Consider the following 26104-nt stretch of genomic DNA (forward strand, 5'->3'; position numbering starts at 1 on the left):
AGCAATAAAGTCGACTAATCGGATCATATGTAAATGGGAGCATATCGCACCAGTAAGCCGATGGGGGGGGGGGGGGGGGGGGGTGTTGTCTTTTTTTTTTATGACCATCATTAGAGTAAGGCCTACATTCTTTATGTATGTACAAACTAAACATAAAGGCAGTTAAGATTATAGTACATCGACCCTGATGAAACGTTATGGCTTGTAATAGCATTCCTGACAAGTTTATAAATGATCATGCAACTTAAACTGAAGGTGATAGTGTGTCCATAACATTTTCACTGTAAAGGTTAAGTGTATGTTAAAATGGAAACAAAAACGAATAAATACAGGATTCACATTTGCATTATGAATATCTATCTATCTGAATAGATAGACAGATAGATAGATAGATATGCAAATTTATACATAGATTTCAGTTCAGGGCAATTATGTAAATTAGAAAATGGCTCACATGTTTTAAAAATGGACAACAAAAGCTTTACTTCGTTCTTTTAATTTCACACCTGATGGATTGGCAGATGAATGACCCAACTATTTTTATCTGAGCACATCACAAGTCAATTTTCCATAATATGACCCCTTTAAATTAATGGTAGTTCCATTCTTTTTACACTAGTATGACAGTAAGCATATGAAAAAAAACGGTTATGCAAGCTGCTGTGAGGATTCTTTCTATTTCCATTAATTCCGGATTTTGGACAGATGAATAGGTCATTGAGTTTAAAGATTCCATTGTTCATATACTGTGTTTTAAATGTGATGTTACCTTACTGTGGCTGAAAAAGGCGACTTTAAAAGTATTATGTAGCCTGTTGGGTCTACCCAGCCCAGTATGTTGACTTCTTATCCCCTGGGGGTCTGCAAAGCCAGACCTTGATGAAGGAACACTGCCAGTTTACCTTTAGGCCATGAGCCATGGCCAGCACTTTGTGGACACACATAAATATTTGATGTGCCATAAAACTTGTTTTCCTGCTGCCCTAACCAGTGGCATGTATAACTATTCGCATTTTAGACTTAAAAAAATAAAAACAACATTTCTATCTGGCTATTTTGCTCTTTGTATAATGTATCTATAAAATCCCTCATTAGCCAGGCTGCTAACTGAGAGAAATTAATGGACACATGCACACTGACGCCTGAAATTGTTCTTTGCTCTCTGTGTAGAAGAAAAGAAAAAAAAACAATAGAACAAGTGCAAAACATGAAATGATAGTATGAAGGCATTGATGGTTCTGATGATTCATTCACGTTGCTGACAACAACGTTGACAGAGACTTTCCAAACCTGAACAAGCATCTATACGAGAAGCTACATAGTCACTGCACATTTCTTTCAATCAATTCCTGCCTCCTTCCTGTCATGCCTTCCAAAATTAAGTCTGACCTACAGTGTAACTCTTGTTAAATATTTTAGAAAATCAAAGTGAAATTCAAATTACAAAGTGCTTTTGATCACTGTCCTTGCATTAGGGAGCATGCAAAATACAATGTGGAGAATATCCTCTGTGACAAAGTGACTCATCGTGTTGCAGAGGGATTAGTTCAATAGGCTCCTTCTGTTCATTATACACTGGCAAGTTATTTCTGAAGAGCACTTCTTAAACATGCTTTATGCGGAGTTATTTTTGAAGATGAAATTAAAGATTTGTACAGCCAAGATTTCATTTCGTTGAAATCCAAATTGGTATCCCAACACGGCAGAATTCTCAGTCTTCATCCATCCATTATCTGAACTGCTTTTCCTCACAAGGGTCGCGGCATGCTGGAGCCTATCCCAGTTGAATTTGTGCAGTAGGCAGGGTACACTCTGAACTGGTTGCCAAGCAATCGCAGGGCACACATAGACAAACAACCATCCATGCTCACACTCGCACCTGGGGACAATCTCGAGTGTTCCATTCACCTGCCATGCATATTTTTGGAATGTGGGAGGAAACCAGAGTATCCGGAAAAAAAACCACACAGGCACGGGGAGAACATGCAAACTCCACACAGGAAGGCCGGGCTCTGGATTTGAAGCCTGCACCTCTCGGCACTGTGAGGCGCATGTGCCAACCAGTCGACCACCGTGCCGCCCTTCAATCTTCATTTACTTGTCTATTTGTTTTTTTTGGTCATTTTTTTCAAAACCCGTCTGAAAAGTTGCAGATATGGTTAAATTAGAAGACTGCATTGTGCTTTAAATGAGGCCTGTGCATTTCTACATATCATCTGTGCTCCCAAGTTTGTGAGGAGGGATGTAACACACAATCAACTTTGATCTGTTTGCTGCTGGAATTCAAACGCATTCACAATTTGAAATCTACTCCTTTGGCAGCACTATTAAATTTTTTTATGTAATAGTTTCAACCTCACTTGGAATTAGTTTGAGATTTATGTCGTCAATAATGAGTCATTATTGGCATAGACGAGACTGCGGGTCTTTAAGCTTATTACACTTGGAGTAAGTGAATATCAATGTGAAGGGCATCAGTGAAACTGATGATTATTCAAACTTTCACAACACCGTTGACACCTTGCGCTCAATACAATATTTGAGCTGCGGCAAGAATAGGAATAGTCATGCACTACTGCCATCTGTTTAGGGCTTCATCATGCGTGTGTGTGTGTGTGGGCGGGGGGGTGTTTTTACCATTTTGGTTGATATAATGTTATCACTTCACCTTTCAATGCAAGTTGCTGGGCTACTTTTGTCGAAACAGTTTTAGAGGAATAATATTTTACTGTCTCTAGAGGGAAGAGAGAAAGGGAAGCAGCACTAAAACAAATGTGCATCGATGATACAAATTGTATTCCAGGTGAAAAATGTGTTTGAGATATACAGTAGACTTATTGAAAATAAAGATTGTAATCAGTATCTCAGTACTATAGTTACGGACAGCAGGTTATAACATATGGACTTATAAAACACAAAGTTGCTCCCTTAAATTACCCTGTCCAACAAAGCAGTTTTAAAAAGAAACCAAAAATCCACTATTATTTACCCAAAGCAAATCTTGTTACATGAAGAGTTTTATTGATTTACTCATGGCAGCGTTGTTGAGGACAGACAGTCTGCAGTTGAGTCTACACTCTGTGACTATTTGAACAAAGCGCACATTTTGTATGAGACTAAGAAGTATGTGCACGAAGCAGACAACAAAGCTAGCTCCCCCTGCAGATTTTCTTCTCTCGTGCCAGCAAATTTTCATCTGCATTATTCTCTGCCATCTGTCATCACGAACAACAAAAATGACATTGATCGTAGAGCAAGGGTGTCAAATATATGGCCAGCAGGCTGGTTCAGGCCCACAAACAGGTCAAATTCAGTTGGTGAGATATTTTTTTTAAAGTATAAACATCAATAGGGACCGACTGACTAATAAGCTGGCCATAGTCGGCCCAAATCGACCACTGTGTGTTCTATACAAAATATGTATTTAATGAACATATAGAAAAAAAGATAATAGAAAACGACCATTATCTTCATGAAAAATGCTACATGAATCAAAATTGTATTAGTCCAGTTGCTCTCTGGAGTGGGGATGATGGTACAGCAATAGTATAAAGAAGGTACCAATTTTTGGCCTCTAGTATTGTTATAATGAGAACCTGAGACGAGTGCAAGAGCCACTGTTACAATTCAATGCCGATTATGTTTTTGTGACTCGATTAGCAATTAACAAAAAAAGATGTAGCAGTGCCAGTGTTAGGAGGCCAAAGTCTCTTCAGCCTCAGGCACCTTTTGCATGGCACCTGTTTGGTCATAAGCATCTATAGCACAGGTGTCAAACTCAAGGCCCGGGCGCCAAACCTGGCCCGCCGCATCATTTTATGCGGCCCGCGAAATCAAATCAAACATGGCAACCTCTGTGATGCTTGCTAAAATCTCCACCAAAATGTGTAAAAGTCTCATATGTAATAAATAGGAGACATATTGTAAGCATGTTCTTGTTATCAAACCCTCATTACAGTAACTTAAACAATAGTTGAATAAACCGTTATTAATGATTTTTTAAAAAGTTTTTTAATATGGTTTCGGTCAAAACGGCCCTCCAAGGGAAACGGTAACTAAAATGTGGCCCACAACAAAAATGAGTTTGACACACCTGATCTATAGCACTGCTCAGGCCCTCTTTCACTCAGTGCACAAACTTGCAGCTGTTCCGTGTTGAAACAGGAGGTAACGTCAATAATATGAACAGCAATGAGCAATGGGTTTTATAATCTCATCCGGTAAATTCAAGGTTAGGTTTTAAACAAAGTCAAAGCTCACACATGAAGTGTCCACGAATTGCTTACGTACTATCAATTCATGATGGTAGTATCTCTTTGCAGGAAAGAGGTGGAAAGAAATCCTTGAAAGTGCCGTCCTTCATAATCTTTCTTCAAGTAAACTCACTCTCTCTCCTCTGAATGTTTCCAATATTGAAATTTGGTCCCTCCAACTTCATCTCCAAATCTTCCAACCTTGGCTGTACATCTGACAGTCTCATTTTTAATTCTATCCAACTGGGTCACTCCTAGAAAGAACCTTAACATTTTCCTCTCTGCCCCCGACAGTTCTGTCTCAGTTTTAGGTTGTGTGCTTTCCTCCTCTCTTTCTGGCTAGGGACACACTTTCCTCCTGCCCTTCATCTCAGACACACAGTTGCTGAATTTCAATGGGTACTAAATGAATGGTGCTGATGGCGAGTCAAACCTGGACCATGAATGATCAGGTGTGACATTTTTAAGATAAACACAAATTGTTTCACATTTGATGTCCTTCCTGACGCAATCATCTGCAATTACTTGTTTCTAGGCTTGGGGCCAGGCTACGGTTTGCACAGGCTTGTGCACTACAAGAGCCACCCATCCTTTTTCTATTGTGCTTGTCCTTATTCGGATAAGCTCGAGTCCATCCCAGATGAGTGTGAGTGAGAGACAGGGTGCATTCTGAACAGGTTGCCAGCAAATCTCAGGGCACATAGAGACAAACAAACTCAATAAATAAATAAATAAATCACACAAAAAGTCACACCAATGAAAAATTTTGAGTGTCCAATTTACTTTACGTTTTTGTAATGAGGGAATAAGCCAAAGTAATTGGAGAACATCCATGCAAGCATAGGAGGAATGTGCAAATTACACACGAGAGCTCAAAATACAATAAAACCTTCAAGACTCATAATCACGAAAGATATACAGGCTTTTTTTTTCATAATAACTGTATAGGGGAATTAAATTTCCTTTCAGGACTAGTTGTGCACTACACTACAAATGACCAATCAATTAGACATGTAGTAAAAGGATCCAAAATCCAGTAACCCGTCACATTGTTTGAGAACATGAAGCATCAATGTGCAGTATATTAGACGTCAATGTTAAGCAGTGAGTCTTTCAAAAGGGAATAAAAAGGGAAAAAAAAGACTTTTAGACAACTTTTCACAGCAAATGCAGATATGGGTTGATTGTATTCTACTACAGCAATAGGTTCCACTAATCTCCTGAGATAATTACTCTCATCATTGGTCTAATAATAGATGTTTGGTTTAATTTTTTTAGCTCAAATACAAAAAAAATTGGAGCAGCATATCCCATTCAAGGGAAGAAAAAAGGAGAGCATGCAGTCAATTTTAAATCCACTAGAGGGTAGCACAATCTAGAAAAAAACTGCATAGTTTTTTTTTGTCCACACTAAAGGTGAGTTGTTTTTTTTAATGTTCAAATAAACTGAGTATTATATATTTTTTTCTTAAAAAGGAAAATAATAGATTTCTTGAACTCCATTTTTACTATCAGCAGTGAAAAGTAATGTATTGAAATCAGACATTTAACCCAGTTTTTTCGGTTAGATATTTCAGTATCGTGGGACATTTGCATTGGCTGTTAATGATTAAGGAAATCGATTTACACTCAACACTCAAAGGGGAAAAGAATCACAAGCATGTTGGAACAAATGCTCTAGGGGAAAAAAACCTTACTGCACTTATATAACTCTCTTTCTCTCTTTATTGCAAGAAATAAGTGCGTGCTGGTCTTAAGCGGTGACTAGCTTGATCCTTCCTACACCAGATGGTGCTATTGTTGTGGCAAATACGGAGCTAGTCAATAATAATAAAAATACAGTGGCACATTCGGATTCCACTTCAGTCCAATTATCAAACACACACATCACCTCAAGGCAATCAACTGCAAGTGAAATCTAAACATTCATCTAGCTCTGGGAAACTTTTAATTATTTTTCTTCGTTTCCTCTTATGGTCCATATTTTACCAAAAATGTTTGCATTGTACATCTGGAAAGGCGCTGACCTACCTTGTTTGGAAATCACCTTTTGCACAAAGTTTGTGCATAATTACAGTGTTTGCTTCTTTTTTTGCTACAAACTATTTAGTAGAAACAGTGGCTTTGCTTACCTTTACACAACGTCACCATATGGGACAATGTCCCATGGACAGCACCTGTGCGGACATCTAAATTGCGTAACGAGCTGCACCCGAGTGCAGCGCACGTGGTTTGGTGTGTGGCTCCTTTGCAACACGGCGGGTGAGCGATGGGTGACGACCAGGTCGGGCTGCGCGGTGATCGAGTCAAGGCAGAGGGAGGGATAGTGGAGAGAGGCAGAGAGGGAGAGAGGGAGGAAAAGAGGGGATCACATTCTGGGTGAGGCATCACAGCAGGATAAGAGATCCAATCTAGAGGTTGTCAGCCGGAGACGGAGCCGGACAAGGAAGGTAGGATGATACGAGAATGACTTCAACCTAATTATCACCCTCCTCCTTATCGTCATCAGTGCAGTATTTAGTTGACTCCTCCGTGAGCTGGGGGTACCATGGCGTTGCATCACGTTTTTGGGGGTCATTTAATGGAAATGGATAACGTTTTTTACTCATTTTACATCTCATTTATTTTACAATTTGGATTTGTTTTACGAGTCGTTGCTTCTTATAAAATAATCCATCCGTCCCAAAGTGTTGTTTTTGTTTTTATTTTTTAATTATGCGTTAATAGAAACTGATTTTTAACATGGCAGTTAAATGCGATGTCAAAGCGATATTAAAAGTTTTCCCACAACTTCCGTTACTGCTTGTTTCATGGGCGTAATTAAGTGGCGAGTAAATGGATGAAAGAGCGCTTGCGCAGAGGTGTCAGGTGAACATTATCTCAGGTAGCTGCACCGTGACTTCAGATGTGCCTGCTGGGGAGCGGCTTGCACCCACTTACTTATTCATGCATCTGTAACTCGATGCAACCGTCACTTTAGTGCTGTGGTGACTCCACAGTTTTTAATTTTCATTTTATGACACCGCCATATCCGTATGGTGTTTGTCTGTTTTCATGAGCACTTTCATATCACTGGGGTCAGACTGAAACCTCATAAATCAGAATTAGGTAATTGATATTTATTTATTTTTCTCAGAAAACTGTATAATTGCTCAGTCTACACGTGTGTAGGGCTTATTTTTTGACCGATCTTAAGTGTTAAAAATGACCTGCTCTCTTCGATGATGCAATTTTACTGGTTGACCAAACACACCGTTTTGGAAGCCTCCCGAAAGTGACAATTGTGGCCCAATGCCAGCGATATGCAGATGTTATTCATTTCCTTTGCCTTTATTTGTGTCAAAGTAATTAATTAGTCAAGACTTGTTTGTTTGATGCAAAATGGAGAAATGCCAGATGTTTCTTTTAAATTATGCTGCAGTATATGACAGCAGACTCTGTAGAAACCAGTAGCCCATTGCCACAGGTGGTACAGCTTCATCAGCAATTCAACTTTTCGATCCAATTGTTCACAGCATGCATATCAGAATATTCATTTCTGGTTTATCGATAGTACAAGTGAACTTGTTCGTAGTTTACTGAAAAATACTGGCTAGACATGCTCCGTCTTGGTTCTATTTGTTGGTTTTCCATTAAGCTGTCACTCCTACTGAATGTAAGAATGGCAAAGACATAGATATTCAAAACAAATGTATAAACTATTGCTCTACAAGATATCATGAATTCAAGAAATACAAGTTTCATGATTATAAGATGGAAGCAGTAGCCTTTTTCTCATTTGTTATGTAGTGAGCGTATGTGTCTGACTCTTGGACTCTCTGAGTGTCACTCTCATGGAGCGTCACACTCATGAAATTTCATTCAGAACAGGAAAAAAAAAATCCGAAATGGAGAGTCCATATCTGACACAGTGACTGACAGACTCAAATGGAACACAATATAAAGAAGAGAGGACTGAGTTATGAGGTCTCGGAGTGGAGGCAAAGCAATGTGAGCTCAAGGAAGGACTTCAGTGTTATCAAATTGGAAGAGGCAGAAAAGTGTCGAGTGGGGAAAGGGATAGAAGGCAATGTGTGATGTGGAAAAACTTGTTTATTTTGTAGTGGCGGTTGCTGGCATGGTGCCTGTAATAATTCTTGTTGCTTTGCCATGTGGAAGTTGTGATGAGCCGTCATCCTTTGGGGAAGGCTCAGGATGTGAAGGCTTCTAAATATAAACTCGTCTGGCACATATATGTATTTGATTAAATCAAACTGTGGCCTATGAATGTTCTTCACTCCTGTAACTAGATGATTTGTTATGCATTGGTTGGTACATTTTGAAGAGTGTCATTGAACACAGTAATGAGTAGATGCACTTGCGCAATTAAATAAGCTCGTTAAGAAACTATTTGAAAATGTTAACTTTGCTCTTGATTGGCAATATCGGAGATCTATTTATGTAACAATGTTTATCAGTACGAAAAATATATATACGTAACAAGTTTTGCTGAAGTTTGCAGTGGACGCGGGGGACACCCTGAACCGGTTGCAGGGCACACACAGACAAACAACCATCCACACTCACACTCACACTCACACCTAGGGACAATTTTGAGTGTTCAATCAGCCTGCCATGCATGTTTTTGGAATGTGGTAGGATACTGGAGTACCCAGAGAAAACCCACGCAGGCCCGGGGACAACATGCAAACTCCACACAGGGAGGCCGGAGCTGGAATTGAACCCGGTACCTCTGCACTGTGATGAGGTCGATGCGCTAACCACCGGACTCTCTCTCTCTCTCTCTCTCTCTCTATCTATCTACAGTATATACTGTATATATATTAAACACACACACACACTTCCACCTAATTCTACCGGGTGTGTGTTGTCATTCAATCACCAAAGGCGGTGAGGCAGAACTGAAGAACACACAGTAAGGAGTGGAAGACCAAGATTATTCTGCTCAGTCATACATACAGTCACACATGTGGCACACAACAAATCATTGACAATACTTTAAGATTGTGTGTTCACTGCGACCTGTCCAAGTTGTATCCTACCTTTTGACAACATTTAGCTGTGATAGGCTCCATCTTACTGTGGCCCAAACGATAAGAAGTTTGTGCCAAATGTATGAATGTATATTTTGGCGATGGATTCATTTGAATTGTACGCAAAAAAATTCCTGTCGACACCCACAATATATAATTTACATGAATCCTACGGAACAAGCAAGCGGCAACTCTAATCCCTGTTTTGTGACAAAATGTCTTTTTTTTTTTTTTTTTTTTTAATATTCACACACGGAATTCTGCAATAGTGGGTGGTGACCCAGGATAGAGGGAGAGGCACTGAGGGTTAAATGAAAGAGGCAGCGGGATCAAGAGGGAGGTGAAGTGTTGAGATGCAAAGGTCATCTGTGCTGAGGAGGAGCTACTGTATTAAATGGTGCGCTTTGACGATATCACAGGATAAAAAACATCAGCTGTCGCAGGGGCGCTCGGACTCCGCACGAATTTCGAGGGAAAAAAAAGGAGATGAAGGGACGTCAGATGGTACGCCCTGCGTCTTAATAATCACTGCCTGTTGTGTAAGGTGCATCATCTCCCGCTGTATTTTATGCAGTTTCTCTGGCAGTGTGCACACAATCACAGTGGTTCCTCATAGCATCTCCGGTGGAAGTGCAGCGATTGGCCTGATACATGTCCTCTCTTTGATAGGCAGAGTTTTCCTTGATCTATCATTGAGAGGAGGTTTCAGCCAAGCTACATTTTCAATAAGCCAGTCAGACGGGAGCCTTCTTCTTTTCTAGTGAGGTTGTTTAATACTAGTCTCTAAAAATATTTGGTTAAACATAACCCAAATAGGGTCTAAAAGGGACCGACCCATGTTTTGGTTTTTTTTATTTTCAAAACAAAGTTTTTATTTTTGTTTTGTTTTTTATTTACGAACACCATTTTGGTGGTTGGTAGGTCACTCCCTTTTGACACAGTTAAGATTATTTTTGACACAACTGTTTTAGAGTGGGCCCCACTGTGATCAATTGGCTAGCATGTCCACCTCACGGCACAGAGGTGCAGGGTTAAATTTCGGCTCCGGCCTTCCTGTGTGGAGTTTGCATGTTTTGCATGTTTTTTTTTTTTGGGTACTCCGGTTTCCACCCATATTCCAAAAACATGCATGGGAGGCTAATGGAACACTTGTCCTTCGGTGTGATTGTGAGTGCGAATGGTTATTCGTCTATAGGGGTGTTCACACGGCAAACATTTGCTCCGGCGCTGCACCGATGTATTTTGTTGCGATATATTTTACACCGCAGCAAATTGTGTGGAGCGTTCACACGTACAAAGCCGCTGAGCGTGTCAGCACCGGCACGGCGTCGGTGCAGCCCCACTTGCGTTCGCACGGCAGTTTCTGCAGCGGAGCAAAACGACAGAAAAAAAATGAGCTGTCGTGTTGGTTCTTTTTAAGACGTATACACAACTCAAGCGACTACTGTACAGGCACGTCCTTCTACTTCTCGGTCTCCGTGCCTGCTGCTCGAGAGTGACCGCCCCCGAAAACGTAAATCAACGATAACTTCAATGACACTCAGAAAAGCAAACACGTAATGCGCCAAACAGAAAATCAAGAGAGGAAATCACAAAATAAATTATATGGGGGGCGGGGAGGTTGTGAACACACAACAAAGGAACAAACTACACAAACAACTCCGAGACAGTCCAGTCTCCTACAAAAGGAAAGTTGTTACCAGCCAAGTCTTGTGTCGTTATTAAACAAACACATGACGGAAGTCTGACAGAGCACAAAAGCAATGCACAACGTACGTAATCAACTCTTCACAAGCATTTGCTCTGGAGCAAATTTAACTCGGTTGCGTTCACACGTGCAAATTTACATCGGTGCTGCTTCGCAAACGAGCATTTGCTCTGGAGCAAATTTTTAAACCACCTCCCTGAGGTGGATCAAATTTGCTCCGGTGTAAGCTGTTTTCCGGGGCTACGCCGGAGCTAATTTGCACGTGTGAACGCTCTACTGGGGCAGCCCCGGCGTAGCACCGGACCAAATGTTGCCGTGTGAACACCCCTTATGTGTGCCCTGCGATTAGCCGGCAGCAAGTTCAGGGTGTACCCCACCTGCTGCCCGAAGACAGCTGGGATAAGCTCCAGCACGCCCGCGACCTTTGTAAGGAAAAGAGGATTCAAAAATTGATGGATGGATGTTTTAATGTGTAAATATAATATTTCATAGTTTAGACACAATGTATACATTTATAAAACACTCTCCAGTCGATGAAAAATGTAGTTGGAGTGTCTTATTCAAGGGCAGTATGGAGCCCCCATTGAGGTCAAAGGTCACAGTCAAAAAAAAATTCCATTCCAATGAAGTTGGACCCTTGTATAAAACAAGAATTCAATAATTTGCAAATTCATTTCATTCAATATTGAATTAAATACACTGGAAAGACAAGATATGGAGTGGTCAGGGTGATAAACGTGTTTATTTTTTATTTTTTGCACATATTCACTCCTTTTGAATGTGATGCCTGCAACACGTTCCAAAAAAAGCTGCCTGAGAAGCTGACGGTGTTTCTGTGTGATGTTGACATGCGCCTTTTGCTTTGCAGAGCAGAGTTTTAACTTGCACATACAGATGAAGTGACAAACTGTAGGAACTGACAAAGTGTCCAAAAGCCGACATAGTGATTTCCTTTCCACTATGGTGCCGGTTTTCAATGCACTGCTACATGAGGGATCAAAGGTCACGGGCATTCGATGTTGGTTTTCGGCCTTGCTGCTGACATGGCGTTCTCCAGATTCTCTGAATCTTTTATTGTTATTATTGACCGGAGATGATGAAATTCCCAACTTCCTTGCAATTCTACGACAATAAATGTTCCGAGTCTTTTGGACTATTTGCTTACATAGTTGTTCACAAAATGGTGATGCTTGCACCATCCTTGCTTGTGAACAGCTGAGCCTTTTGGGGATGTTCCTTTCATACAAAATCATGATACCTGTCCTTGTCTAACCTGTTCAACTGTTCCAAACAGGTATTTATTTTTTGAGCGTTCCTCAAGTTTCTCAGTCTTTTGTTGCCCCTTTCCCATTATTTTTGCAAAGTGTTACAGACATCAAATTGAAAATGAGAGAAACAAAAACAATAACGTTAATCAGTTTGCACAATACGATGCTACTTAAATATACTGCAGGCCTATATGGATATACAAATCAGGAATTCTGGTTTTATTTATTTTTATGCAACGTCCAAAATTCATTAGAATTGGGGTTATTTATGGGGCACGGCATGATCTGCTGTCGAAATGTCACCATGATTGTGTTGTTCATGTCAGTCAAATGAGCTTTGCCGAGTCAGCCTTTAAGTGTCATGTCATGTTTGAGATAAAGAGATCAGGAGCACCCTCCTGATCTCTTTATCACACAGTAGTCATTACGCAGCTCATCAGAGCAGCGCTGCACCTTCATCCCCCTTTACAAAGCTAAATGTCTGTCAATCTGCTTGATCATCTGCTAATAACTGACGTCTTTTTCATGAGGACAGAAAGAAAACTGGAGACTATCAGTGATTTGCCTGCTTAATCTACATTTTAGGTCTCCCTCTTCCAGTAATAAGATAACTTTTGAGGTTAAGGCCAATCAGAGACAATGGTCCTCTAATCAATAATTTGGTGTGCTGAAGCTTGAAGAAACAGTTATCATGTCTATGGTTATATCCCAGTGGATCCACATATTACTCATCTCTTTATACGGCCTTAATCACACATGACTCTTGAATATGCCTGAAAAACCTCCGCTCATTAAATAGACGTGGGACTAGTGAGACTGTACAGTGCCCAGTGGGAGCAATGTGTGTTCTCAATAGCTTACCTTTAAATTGGATTTAGTGTTACAGGACTCGATTTAATACATCCAAAACAAATCCATCTTTACATCCATTTCCGATATCACTTGTCCTCATTGGGGTCCGTGGTGAGTTGGAGTATAACCCAGCTCAGTTTGGGCCAGAGGTGAACGACCACCTGGTTGCCAACCAATCTCAGAGCGCAAAGTACTCCCAGGTAACCTCCAAGCCCCCTTCCATCCAAGTACTAACCAGACCTCACGCCATCACAGATCAGTTCCACTTTTAAATTTCTCAATCCACTCATATGCCATTCATTGTGGTCGTGGACTGTTTCCATATTGAGCTCCAGTATTGTGCCTCCAGTGAATTTCAGCCTGTGATGCACCTTCTGATGACAACAACAACAACAAAAAATCATTTCACTGCACGTTGTTCATCACATTTTTTAATCAACTGAGACCGACGTGTAAAAATCGATCGAACAAGTAGATCCACTGATCGTGGTCACGTGACAACAGTTGCCATGTGCATGAAAAACTGCACCACAAATTATATATATATATGTATTCGAACATGTATATTGGTTGCAAGTGATTAAAATCATGTGAAACAACTATGGTACTTTTTTTTCATGTGTGTGTATGTGTGTGCGCGCGCGCGTGTGTATGCGTATGTATATGTATAATATAATATAAAGAGTTACAAATGACCACAATGAATGACACAAAAGGCAAGAGAGACTGGTACGAAAAGCCGTCAGGAGTGAAGGAGGTGAGTTTAACAGGAACCCAGGCAGAGGAGGAAATTGAAGACTTAATAAATTGTGAGAGTATAGTCAGCGGAGCGGGGCAGGACCACGGTGGGGAGCAGCTTGCATCAGCATTAGCCCTGCTGTTTAGTCCTGTCCACCACAGTTTAATTGCCACATACAAGGGTAAGTGAGTGAGAGGATCAACCCAGCATGTCCTAATTGTGTTTTTATACCAATCACTAACCTGTGGGCATATCCGACTTAATTGGATTCACCTCTGCTCAGCTGGCTTGGATGCTATTCGGCAATATGAAATGTGCACATATAAACTTGCTAATACAAGTGGATAGAAACAAGACAGTTGTGGATTTGTAGTATTTGCTCAGTGTGCCACCTTAATGGTCACTGATACCAAGACGTGCTTTCTGTGACAATACTAGACCTCATTTTTACTCTGATAAAGGCTCAAGTGATAGCCAAAACTGTCAGTGAGGAAAGAGATTTTAGTGCTATGGATCGATATAAATTGATGGATGGATGGATGAATGGAAAATAATTTTCTGCATAATGTCATGCTTGGAGTGAGCTTGACCCTACTTAAATCAGTGCACATGTTGCCATGTACTTGTTTTTGTCGGACATGAAATGGATATATTTTTTCCAATTGTGCGGGAAATTATTGAGTGCTTTCAACAGCAACCGAAAACATTGAGATATTTTAGATGCATTGTTACAGATGGGCACGCAAAAAAAAAAATGCAATAAATCAGCAGCGACTAATTAAAAGCAAACATAGTGGGGCATTTGCCACAATGCGACGATTCAATATATTCTTTCACCTTCACATTCACTTGTAAATCTTTTCTGTTTTGTCTGAATTTAATCCCAAGCAGTTTCTTTCAAAACACCACCAATTATCATGACGCAGTACGCGTGTTTTATTTTAATGCTGTCACACATTTTTGTACTTAAATGCACATCTGTTTTCTGCTATTTTATAGTCAGATACTGTAAGTGGAAGGAAAAATTCTACTATGCACTAAGCATTCAAGACCTAACGTCATTTGTAACAGTGAGGGCACTTTGGACTAAAGGAATTTAGAAAGATAGCCCTTAAAAATTGAATTGCTGCCATTTAAGATTGGTCACTATTGCAAGGCTGCACAAGGATTTTGGTTGCTTGGAGAGGGAGGAGGCGGGATGAAGACTTTGTGTTTGTGCAGGTGGGAGTGGGGCTGGAGACGGACATCACGAAAGGCCTTGCAGGCTTTCAAAATCTGTCTGAAGTCTCTCAAAATCATATGCCAACTGATTTAAATATTTCAAGTATGAATAAGCTGAGTTGTGCCACTATGATCACTTTCATTGAGGGAAGGTATCTAATAGCATATCAGTATTAATAGAGTTGAGAAAGCACAGATTTGCACTGTGGTTGAACAAAAGTGGAAAAAAACTAATCTGTCCCAGGTGGGGAGTGCACCTTGTCGACATCATGAAGAGAAAGTGAGTGTTCATTGTCTTCCTCAAAGAGATGGAGAGAATTAAGAAAAACTGAAAGTCAAACAAGCAATATTACAATTGCCAGAGATCTCAAAAGAGGGTTTGTGGTGGTGGCGCGCAGGCAAAAAAGCACGTTGACCCAAACGCAGGGAAGCAGGAAAGGCAAGTCTTTTTCAAATAAAATATTGAAAAAAAACCATCATAACAAAAGATCGAAATCAAAAGTCCAAAACTGAGAAAATTGAACGTAGAACACATTGGACACTCTCGTCACCACAGACGATATGACTTTAATCAGAATGAAGGGAAGCTTAATCCAATACATGTTTTTCATCATTTTTGTTCATTTCCACTTTTATTGATGTTTTTTTGTAACATACAGTGTACTCTAGTGCAAAGAAAGACACATTAAATAAAATGTATTATTATTATTGTAATTATTATTATTTTCATTGTTATTACTACAGTGAGACACGCCTGGAGAAGAAAATAATGAATAGAGAGAGCTAATGCAAGAGCAGCAGAATTGATGAGACCAAGTCGAGACAAAGACATGACATGCTAGCAGAGACAAATAGGAGAAATGGGAACACAAAACCCTGGATATTAAAAACAAACAAACAAAACCCCAAAAATGAAGACCAGTCAAGGTATCTGGGACACCAGACAGAATGTGCTCAGATGTGCATTTCTGGAAGATGGCCAGGATGGCAGGAACATGGTGTTCGGACCGAATGTCATGCAACGTTGAATGGCGGTCGCAAGAAATGCATCTCCGGAGTAGGGTCAGAAACAGGGCTCAGGAAGTGCTGCCGCTGAACTTGAGGCTTGAAATGCCACTAAACCAAAGCTGGAATTGTGAGCTTCGACCGAGCTGAAACTGGTGCTGCGTTAGCCTGATCAGCCTTTCTGCCATGGGGGTTTGAGGGACACCAGAAACAAGGGAGGCACTGGAGCGGGGAAACAGACTTGCATCATTGGAGGTGAAGTGACAGGCTTGGTGTGCAACAAGGTGATGACAACACCAATGACTTTTACTTGGGCGCCTCCATTGGCCACCACACACTGGTCCAATATGGCCGAACACGTATCTCAAGTCAAGTCAAGTACAACTTTATTGTCAAATGTGCTGTATGTGTAACATACATCTAAGGTTAGAGAGAAAAGGAATAGGTGAGGATGGACACAGATCCGAAAAAGATCACAAGAACTAGACGAAGCACAAGAGGAGGAATCAGGGATATCAAAGTCAGAATCACAAAGGAGATTACGTATAAAGCATGAGCTGTAATCTTTCAAATCAGTATCATCAGAGGCAGGCTGTATGTGTGGAGGGGAAGGTAACATTTGTGGAGGAACTGGAAAATTACTTTCGGAGACACAAGAACCACTGGATGGCGGTGAGAGGGACAGGTAGGAAAGAACAAGAGGACTTGTCTGTAGGGGGGCTTTGTCGGAAGGCTGATGGCGAGCAGTGCTTCCCGCTGGGTCTCGCAGAGATCTGGTCATTGTGTCAAAACTGGAGCTCTTTATGGTGGAGCGGAGGCAAAAAGACAGGTGGATCCTAGTGCTTGCAATCAGGCAGGGCAAGGAAGAAGTAGATCTCGGTTATGACATCTCTTTTGGGTATTGTCCTGTACTGTGGCAATTAGCTTGACACTACATGGATATCATTCTCAAAAAAGAAAAAAAAATCCAATATCTTGATTACTTTAACAAGCATTTGTGTTTGTGGTCCATTCACTTTCAATTCCTACATACAACATAAACGGCTGCGGCAGAGAATTAGCTTTAACCTGTATCCATATTTAAATCAATTTGTGAATCCAACTCCGTTGACTGAATGCATCTTGTAACTCCAATGTTTGTTTGTGTTTTTCAGGTGACGTCATTGAGCCTGGGTATTGGCAGCAGGATGACATTTGCCAAGATCCTTCTTTCTTTCCTTCTTGTACACTCGTGTCAAGGTGGGCTGTTCTCACTCTTCATATTAAATGTTTACTTCAAGAAAACTACGATTTTAGTTTTAATTTTAAAAGGAGAGGTGTCCATTTTGCATTGTAATTTATACAATGACAGTGAATCCTTTTAAACAATGCATTTAAGACAAAAAAAACAACAACATGATAATAATTTCAAAATGATCATCCCCCACATTGTCGATGACCTTCCGAGGCGCAAAATAAGTTGGACTGGGTCATTATAACATTGAGAATTGTGATTTTGTGTTACCAGCTGCAAGCGCTGAGCACATTTACTCTCTCAGATGCAGCAAAAAATGTGTGCGACTGCAGCCAATCAGAGTCAGGCTTCTCTTCTAACTTTGGTTTTTAAAATGAAGTAAACAAAATCTGCCAATCAATGAAATCGTAAAGGGTTAACATTAATTATGAGTACCGGTAAGTTCTTTACCAATGCTTTTGTGGCGCTATTTCCAGAGCAACGTGAAGCAAGCCGTTGTGCCGTTATTGTCGTCAAAAACACATTTGAACAAGTAGCAGCCAAATGATGGAGTGGAAAGCATCAAGTTGACCTTGAGACTTAGAATTATAGATGAGTATTTTTTTTCTGGCACAAAATGTAAATCAAGAAAAAGCAATACTCTCAGAAATATTGATTGTTACAAAGAATAATAATTAATGACATATTAGTGAGGTCAACTGTGAAAACCTTTTCTTCAATTTAACAATTTAGATTTGACAGACAATCTTTTTTTAGGGGGGGCAGCAGTTCCTTGTAATCACTTGTCTGAAAGGATTCTCTTGCACCTCTGCAAATGAAGCTTGCTCATACCTTTTTTTGACACCTTGTTTTTTTTTTCAGCCAATGCAGTTCGTTTCACATTTCATCATCTCTGCCAGCCCTTCTTCTTTCTGTTCTCCTTGTTCCTTGTCTGAGATTGTCCTACAAACATCTTCAGAATGTTTTTGTGTTCTTGCTGAGTGTGCCGTATGAGCGTCTGAGTCGAACAAAGTGAAGGAGCTTCAGCGCAGTGGAAAGTCACGCAAAATGTCTCTCGGTGACAGGCAGGAGACACATCCAATCACACGCAGCAGAGAACGTTATTAAGTGAATGCCACAACATGTTTCCATCAAGCGCAATGACTTTATCTGTGTGTGTGTGTGTGTGTGTTTTCCAATAACTGGAGTTCCTTACCCTTTTCCCGCTTATTCTTATCTGACACCTTGTGTTTGCATTCTGGTTTTGTGCACCCTTCATTTTTCTCTCCTTTGCTGTCTCCACTTCACCTTCACTTTTCTCTTGTCTTTACCAATCCATTAGCATGTTGAACCTGTGCCCCTCCTCATCCGCTAAACTAGATAGATGATCATTGCTGTCATTATTTACCGGCTACGATTTATCTGCATTTCATGATCCAAGCATGGCATTTAGCGACACGTGGCCCTGTAAAACTCATTTTTCACCAATTAGAAGAGTTCGCTCCATCACGGAGGCTGATTATTTGTCAGATAGCCCAAAGCGAGAATGTTTCAATCAGATAGAGCAGCTGCTCATGTTGGGACAGTAATGATTGCCACACACATCTTCAAGGCCATTTAGTCAATGATTGACATGTAGCACTTTCCAATGAATCCAATAGTTGCATGACCAGTGACTGAAAAGCTGACTACTGCCACTGATGATATGTCAGTGTCTACATGATGCGGGGGGATCCAAACTGAATTACATGTCAGAACCATGCATGCTGATGTTTATTCTTCTTCATCTACTGTGTCTTGTTTCCCGATGAACTACAGTACTTCATCTGATACAAGCCGTCTGAAGGGTTGAAGTTCCAGATTACCTTTGTCAAAAATGTTTTTATTTCAAGGGGAAAAGAGGGACACTTGGTGTTCCTAAAGCAGCAGAAATTTACCATTGCAGGCTGCTACCTGTGAACACGTGCTTGGCATGTCCAGCTCCGGGCCTGGAGGGCCACTGTCCTGCCTGTTTTCCAGCTCTCCCATGAGCAACACACCTGATTGAAATCATGAGGAACATTCTAATGCTGCTTCAGAGCTGGCTGATGAGCTGACCATCTGAAGCAGGTGTGTTGCAGCCGGGAGAGCTGGAAAACAGGCAGGACAGTGGCCCTCCAAGCCCGGAGCTGGACATGCCTTGTTTAGATGAAGCAGCATCTGGCGCATTGCCCACTGTTAGTTTATACTTCAAAACAACTGTTACCGATTAGATATTTAAGGTCACGTGAAATTAGCTAGTCAGATCACCCAACTGCAGTCCATGATTTTGTTCAGAACTACCTGTCCTCCCCTTATACATAATATCCGGACAATTTGGGGTGTTTTCCAGTATTTACAGATAGCATTGATAGCTCTGAACTTCAACTCTCAACATAGCCTGCAATGTGTGCCACTGAAGTTAACTGATGGTTCAATTTTCTACTTAAATGTAGGTATATGAAATTCTTTACAAAGAATCACAGACAGCGTGTGTATGTAGATGTGTGTTTTCAATTTAAAACATTTTATTTTCAATGCTGGAATTCAGTAAAACGACACAGCAAGTGCGAAGACTTGACGGAACTGGGGCTTTCGAACATTCTTCTGTATTTGTGCTACTCACCAATGGACAGACCACTGGCTGTTAGAAAACTGAGAAAGCGATTTATTTATATTCAAACTCCAATTTGAAGCCAACACGAGTGACACATTGTGATTGTGAGAGGACAATTTCAGTATTCCGGTGCCTCGCAGTGTTCTTCTTTGTTATTAATGAACCATGTACAGTATGTATGTCTTTCATTTATGACATTTATTGTGTTGTTAATGTTTGATCTTATGTGCAGCATTGTTACAGCTGCAGTTGTTTTAAATGAAGTTGTGCTCAGACTTGTTACTTTACATATTGAAATCGATCTTTAGAGGTGAAAGACACAAGGACGGATTTAAAAAAAATAATAACAAAAGTTTGATTGATTACGTGTTTTGCAAAGAAGAAACATAACAGACATTATGTTGACATACCGAATGCCTCTCACCGCTTATTATGAGTGTGTGGTTATTATTTTGCTGATAACATTAGCTAATACTTCACATGACTAATGAACAGGTGAGATAAAATGTAAATAAAAATCTCTTAAAATGTTACTGGCTATAATGGGAATGACTATTCTTTGCTGTCCTCTGTCTCGCAGGATCTAACCAACCGCCACGTTTCCTGAACTACTTCTTCTCAACATACCTTCTCATCTACGAAGATATGCCTGTTGGTGAGTCTGTGTGGGCTGTCACGGTGCTCCATATCACGTACCACTGTACGTTGTTTGAAGAAAGTACAGTAAAAACATTCTTTGTCATCTCTCTTCTGAGTTTTGGAAACACAAACTGAGAAGGAAAACAAGCAAAGGGGCGTCAAAATAAGAAGTGACAAGTTATCGCAATGGCTGTCTTCGGTCTGGGTGTTTTTCTGTGTAAGGTTTTTATGTGAACCGAGAGCAGAAATAGATATCAATTTCTACTGCCCGCACTGCACTCATGGGGTATAGTCAGATTTTTCAGCCAATGAAGTGGATATTGGTGCTCATCTCCATACAGTACCGTATATTAATATTCTTATACCGAATGGATTGTGTCACAGCTGGTTGGGTAAATTATCACACACCTCTGAGAGTCCTCCGTGAAACACTTCTATTCCTCCTCACATTTATTTGATGTCATTCCTGCTGGTTGTGGAGATTGACAGAGCAATTTGATGATGCCGGGCTTCTCATAATCTGCTGATGTGTCAAAGGCCAGGAAATCTTTTATATTAGATTGATCCAAAGGGCAGGGTTTTATTTTTTTTTGGTGACATGACTTTTCAACACTTTATTACCTAACTTTATTAGGCTTGCTTATCAAGGCCTATTCTCTCACACCTCAAGCCTGTGAGTTGTTTACATTCTGCCCGCTAACAACTTGAAGGTCTTGTTCTTTACTCATGAGAGTATGAAATAAAAGCCACATCTTCATTATTATTGCAAGCACTTTGGACACCTTTGCTCTCGTCATGTTTATCATCATCATCTTAGTTGTCTGTTCACCGTTGTCGCCAGGGAAGGGCATAGGTAGAGAGTGAGGCGACAGTACATCATCATCATCATAACCCAAAAGCAATGTCAGGTTTTGGCAGAGTTCCATCATTTTTCCTGCTTGTGTATCAATAAAGGGTTGGCCTGTGTTGTTGGGTGCCGCTTATTTCCTGCACTGCTCCGTCTGGGCTGCCCTCTGACCATGAATCATTGTGTCCTCTAGCAGCTGGGCTTTGCTCCAGCACAGTACATTCCAGTGGTCCAAAGCTCTGTCAGTCATGTCCCTGGCCTAGCCTGTGATAGATTCTTCAGTGGTGTGATGATGAGGGTGGGCCGAGAGATTGGACAGTGACTGTTTGTCAAGATTATTGTTTATTAGTTCGGCAGATGTCCTCGTCCAGGAGGCCCTCCGATACATAAACACACGAGGCCACGCACAAGCACACAAGCAACTGCTTGTATGTTCTGTGAGCAGGAAATCCATCCAACCCGTACTTTTCCTCACAGTCAAAACCCACCATAAGTCACCATCAGGCAATATAATGCAGCAACCTGAGAACTGTTACGGTGCTGACATTGTTCTCACCCTTGATTTGAAGAGAGAGTACGGTGAAAATATTGTTATTTCTCAGTTGAGTGGAAAGGTTGGACCAGAATACAAAATGCCAAGTTACAGTGGAGGTGGTAAATTAATCGTCACATTGTACCTATCTGGCCATTATTTTGCATAACTTTAAACACCGTTACATGTGTGACTGCTTGGAATAGAAACGGTGTGACTAGAGAAGCGTGATCAGATTTCCACAGCCACTCCAGTTACTGTGGAGTTTGTTGAGCTCATTCTAATTGTTGAGGAAACAGCATAGGGTCTGTCTTATATTTCGTAGTTGCGAAGGTGCACCGTTTACAACACAGTTAAAATTCCCATACTAATATACTCAATCTGACTTCAGTTTTGTGTGCGACAGATAAGCAGAGGCGTGGGGACACTTGGTATAAATGAGACTCCACTTGACTTTGACTTATCATGGGAACCTCTTTCCATTTGAAAATCTGAATTTGTAAGTAATTGTGAATTTTGTTTCGGACAGAACAGTGTTGTGTCATGTACGCCTGGCACCTAAACCTGGCAACCCTGTTCACCAGTATGCTTATGTGAAGTGCTAAGACCGCCTCGTGAAAAGAGGGTGATCCCAAGATCATTTTATTTGGATTCAAAGAATATGCTTTTGATCAAATGAGGGAAACGAGAATTTAACCTTACTAAAACAGACACAACGCTACAAAATATAACTTCATCGACCATTATGATACCTACAGACGCAGATAAATTACATTCATTTCACAATCAAGCTCACAGATTGTTGATCACAGAATCATGAACTAAGCTTCACGTCAGTTTTGCATTCAATTGATGAAAATAATGTGAGACAATATGGAGATTAAAACTAGAAACTATGCAATTAAAAAAACTGTGACTGTGAATGTGATACTATAGATTTGTATGCCTTGATGCCACCTTAAATGGTGTGACTCGCTGCTGCACTCCTTTAGTGTCATGTTTGATGGAGCAGATCCACCTGTAAACTACTACTAAGTGCAGGTGTAAATGCACTTGTGATTACCGTATTTTGTGCACTCTAAGTCGCACCTAAAAACATTCCATTTTCTCAAAAGCCGACAGTGCGCCTTATAATCCGATGCGCCTTACATATGGATCAATACTCTCATTTCTTGGATGTAGTATTTTAAATGTTCTGTCCAGCGCTTTGCTCCAGCTGCAGTGGTTGTGAAAGCTATATACGAACAAAGCTGTGTTGTATAGTATTCGCTTTAGCGTAGCTCCATTTAGTTGATGCATAACGCAACTGCAGCCACTATTGTAGTTTCTATTCTGCGCGCCTTATAATAAGGTGCGCCCGATGTATGAAAACACTTTTAAAATAGGCCATTCATTGAAGGTGCGCCTTATAGTGGCGAAAATATGGTAACTGCTCTCGTCTCTTAATGCACTTTGACCCGATTCTGCAGCTTTCTTTTGAGCGCAGTAATGACAGCAACTCTCAGGGAGAAGACAATATTTGTTTAAAATAAGATATTTACATCCAGGAGTGGAGCGGTAGGTCAGTATCTATTCAAGTTCAATTTCTAATGAAGATTAATGAGATTCAATTTGAATGTTTTGATTTTGCGAATCAAAATTTAAAGAAGCCACAGAGGAAAGAGCAGAGAAAAGATAGAATTTAGGCTTATCAATCTTAATACCTCCAAGACAAACACATTACCCAAGTTATTATTTTGCAACATCTGTTTCAAGATGAATGATCCTGGCAAACATTGTCGTCCCAAAATATGTTGTAATCCATACAGACGTGTATGCTGCATGTTGTGCTCCTCCAAACGGAACATTTTTATAAAGTGTGTCTTCCCTACTGACAGCTAACTGAACATGCACTACTTTTTAACTATGGCTTGTCAACCCTCTCCAAAGCACCCGTGGTCTTCCTCAGCTTTCTCCTTCAATATATATTGATTGTGCAGCATTTCTGCACTCGTAACAAATCAACAAGCTGTCGGTGTTATTTGCTGTAGCTGAATGCTGACTTATTTTCTTGTTTTCCCCAAAGCCGTACATGACGCTGATAAATGGTTTTCTCAAAGAAATGGTACACCTAAATACTCATTTGGAGTCAACAGGCAACCGATATGCCTCACAATCTACTCCAGTGTATACTTCAGACACCTAATGAGAAGGAATTGGATATAAGTATCCCATATTCACAATATATACAGCCACGTCTGTTCAAGTATCAGGATTCATTTATTGATTTGTGAAAATACCTTATTTAGTTTGGATATTTTACCATAAAAGATTAACACTGCTGAGCGTGGTTTCACTGGTTTGTTAATATTATCCAGCATTAGTTTAAAGTACTGTATGTTATTTGGTCAGTTAAGCGATCTTTTTATCGACGGATGGATAGAAAACGAGCAAGTGTTGATGCCTTGTAATAGCCACAGCATTGTTACTTCAAGATGCTTGTGGCCTCTGGTCCTTCTAGATGTTGACTTTTGTCTTATCAAAATCAGTTTGAATGGAAAATGACTCGGCGGCCATATTTTCTAGGAATCAGACTTTAGCCAAGACTTTTCCGCCTGTCTGATTCCACAGATTAGGTTATCTAAAGCTGAAATGAATACAAAACTGGAGAGGAAACGGAGTGAGCTGTGATAAAATACAAGGGTAATCAAGGTAAAGAGGAGGAGTCAGGAGAGGAAGGCAAAAGCTACTTCTTTCCATGGATTCACTTTTCTGGGTTTCTGGCGGATATCCAGGTCCATCTATTGGTGCAGAAGACATGCTCTAGATATTGATGACCGACTGTGCAGGCCAGTGCAGTAGTCTGTTTATTTTCCCACGTTCAGCTCTTATTTAGTCAAATTGGCGCAAGATGTGTCCGTTCTAAGTATTTCTGCCAGCTTCTGCTCTGTCACCATTTGTGCGTTTGAGTTGGTGGATGAGCTGTGAGAATCACAGTGACTGTCTCTCTGTCTGCATGTTTCCTACCTTAACAAATTCTATCTATCAGCTGCAGAAGGCAAGTAGCTATCCCCGTGGAGGTTTGAACTACCTGATCTCTGCAGGAGATTGAGTCTCAACATATCCGAGAGATATTCTTAATGGCTATGATTTTTTCTTGCCTACCTCATTTCAAAGGATTCAGGTTTTCTTACTTCCTTATACAGGTCTCTGCTGTCATTTGGCTGTCCCACAATGGCCGCCCTATACTGTCAGCTGACTGCCACTGATGAGGGACCTCTGTTTTGGTTGAGTCAATCATCTCTTATCTCGAGCCCATGCCTTGCTCATCCATTCCTTTCCCAGGAATAATCGCGTAGCTCAGCAGCGTCCGCAAACACATCATCCATCATAAGTGCATGCAAGATTTTCCTAGCGCGTGATTCGTTAATGTAATAATGAAGCATCTCAAGGCTCAGCTTTCGCCATATTGCATTCACTTCACACTTTACAATACAAGTTTTCTCGGCGCCGGCGTTCGGGGGAATGTTTCCTCTGGCCCGCGGGTCGCTCTCCACTCACCGGGCTTGCCACGAATGAGTGCCAGGCCTGTATGCCAACAAAGCTAACAAATTGTTGATGATTTAGGACTAGGCCAGTTTCTTAATTTAGTTTTGATTTTTGTTTTTCATAATTCTTCCATCATTATTATTGGTGTTTTCCTTCCACATGTCTTGATGTTTCTGAATTAAGCACATGTTCTGTGAAGAAATGGATTAAAAATGCACATAGATACAGTGTGTTTCAGTAATTGGCAACGGTGATGGCTGTAATAAAGATCTGATACCTAAGGCGAGCTTACCTGCCTCCCATGTGTCACTTCAGGTTTGAATTACAGGCAACACAAAAAAGAGCAGCCTGTGACCAACCATGACTCTCCTCGTACATTTTGAACTTGCTGTCACAGTAAGTTTACTATTTACCACATACATTTTCAAAGTGCTTGTCGTTAAAAAGCACAGCAGCTTACCCTTTAAAATAGTGCGGCGGCGTGATATTTCACCAATTGGCATTCAGTTTGGAGCGTGCAGTAGAATGTTCAACGTAAAAGGTGTAAGATGCTGCTTTAGAGACCTCACATCGTAGCGGTCTCTCTCTCACGAATGGAAACATACGATTGCTTCTTTTGTGGTTTCACATT

The 26104-nt window shown here is 40.6% G+C and overlaps 1 protein-coding gene across 2 annotated transcripts in view; it reads left to right on the forward strand.

Moving 5' to 3' along the window:
- The first annotated feature begins 17245 nt into the window (after positions 1-17245).
- cdh23 (cadherin-related 23) overlaps positions 17246-26104 on the forward strand; it is a 150053-nt gene continuing 141194 nt past the window's right edge. Inside the window, exons 1-2 of one of the 2 annotated variants that reach the window (XM_086121828.1) lie at positions 17246-17318; positions 20508-20582. In XM_086121828.1, the coding sequence (XP_085977954.1) occupies positions 17267-17318; positions 20508-20582 (127 nt within the window). In that variant the 5' untranslated portion in view covers positions 17246-17266. The remainder of the gene's footprint in view (positions 17319-20507; positions 20583-26104) is intronic. The other variant, XM_086121827.1, reaches the window with a different exon arrangement.

This window comes from Hippocampus guttulatus, chromosome 10 (genome assembly GCF_054856545.1).
Source record: "Hippocampus guttulatus isolate MCC_2025c chromosome 10, RoL_Hgut_1.0, whole genome shotgun sequence".
Taxonomy (NCBI): Eukaryota; Metazoa; Chordata; class Actinopteri; order Syngnathiformes; family Syngnathidae; genus Hippocampus; species Hippocampus guttulatus.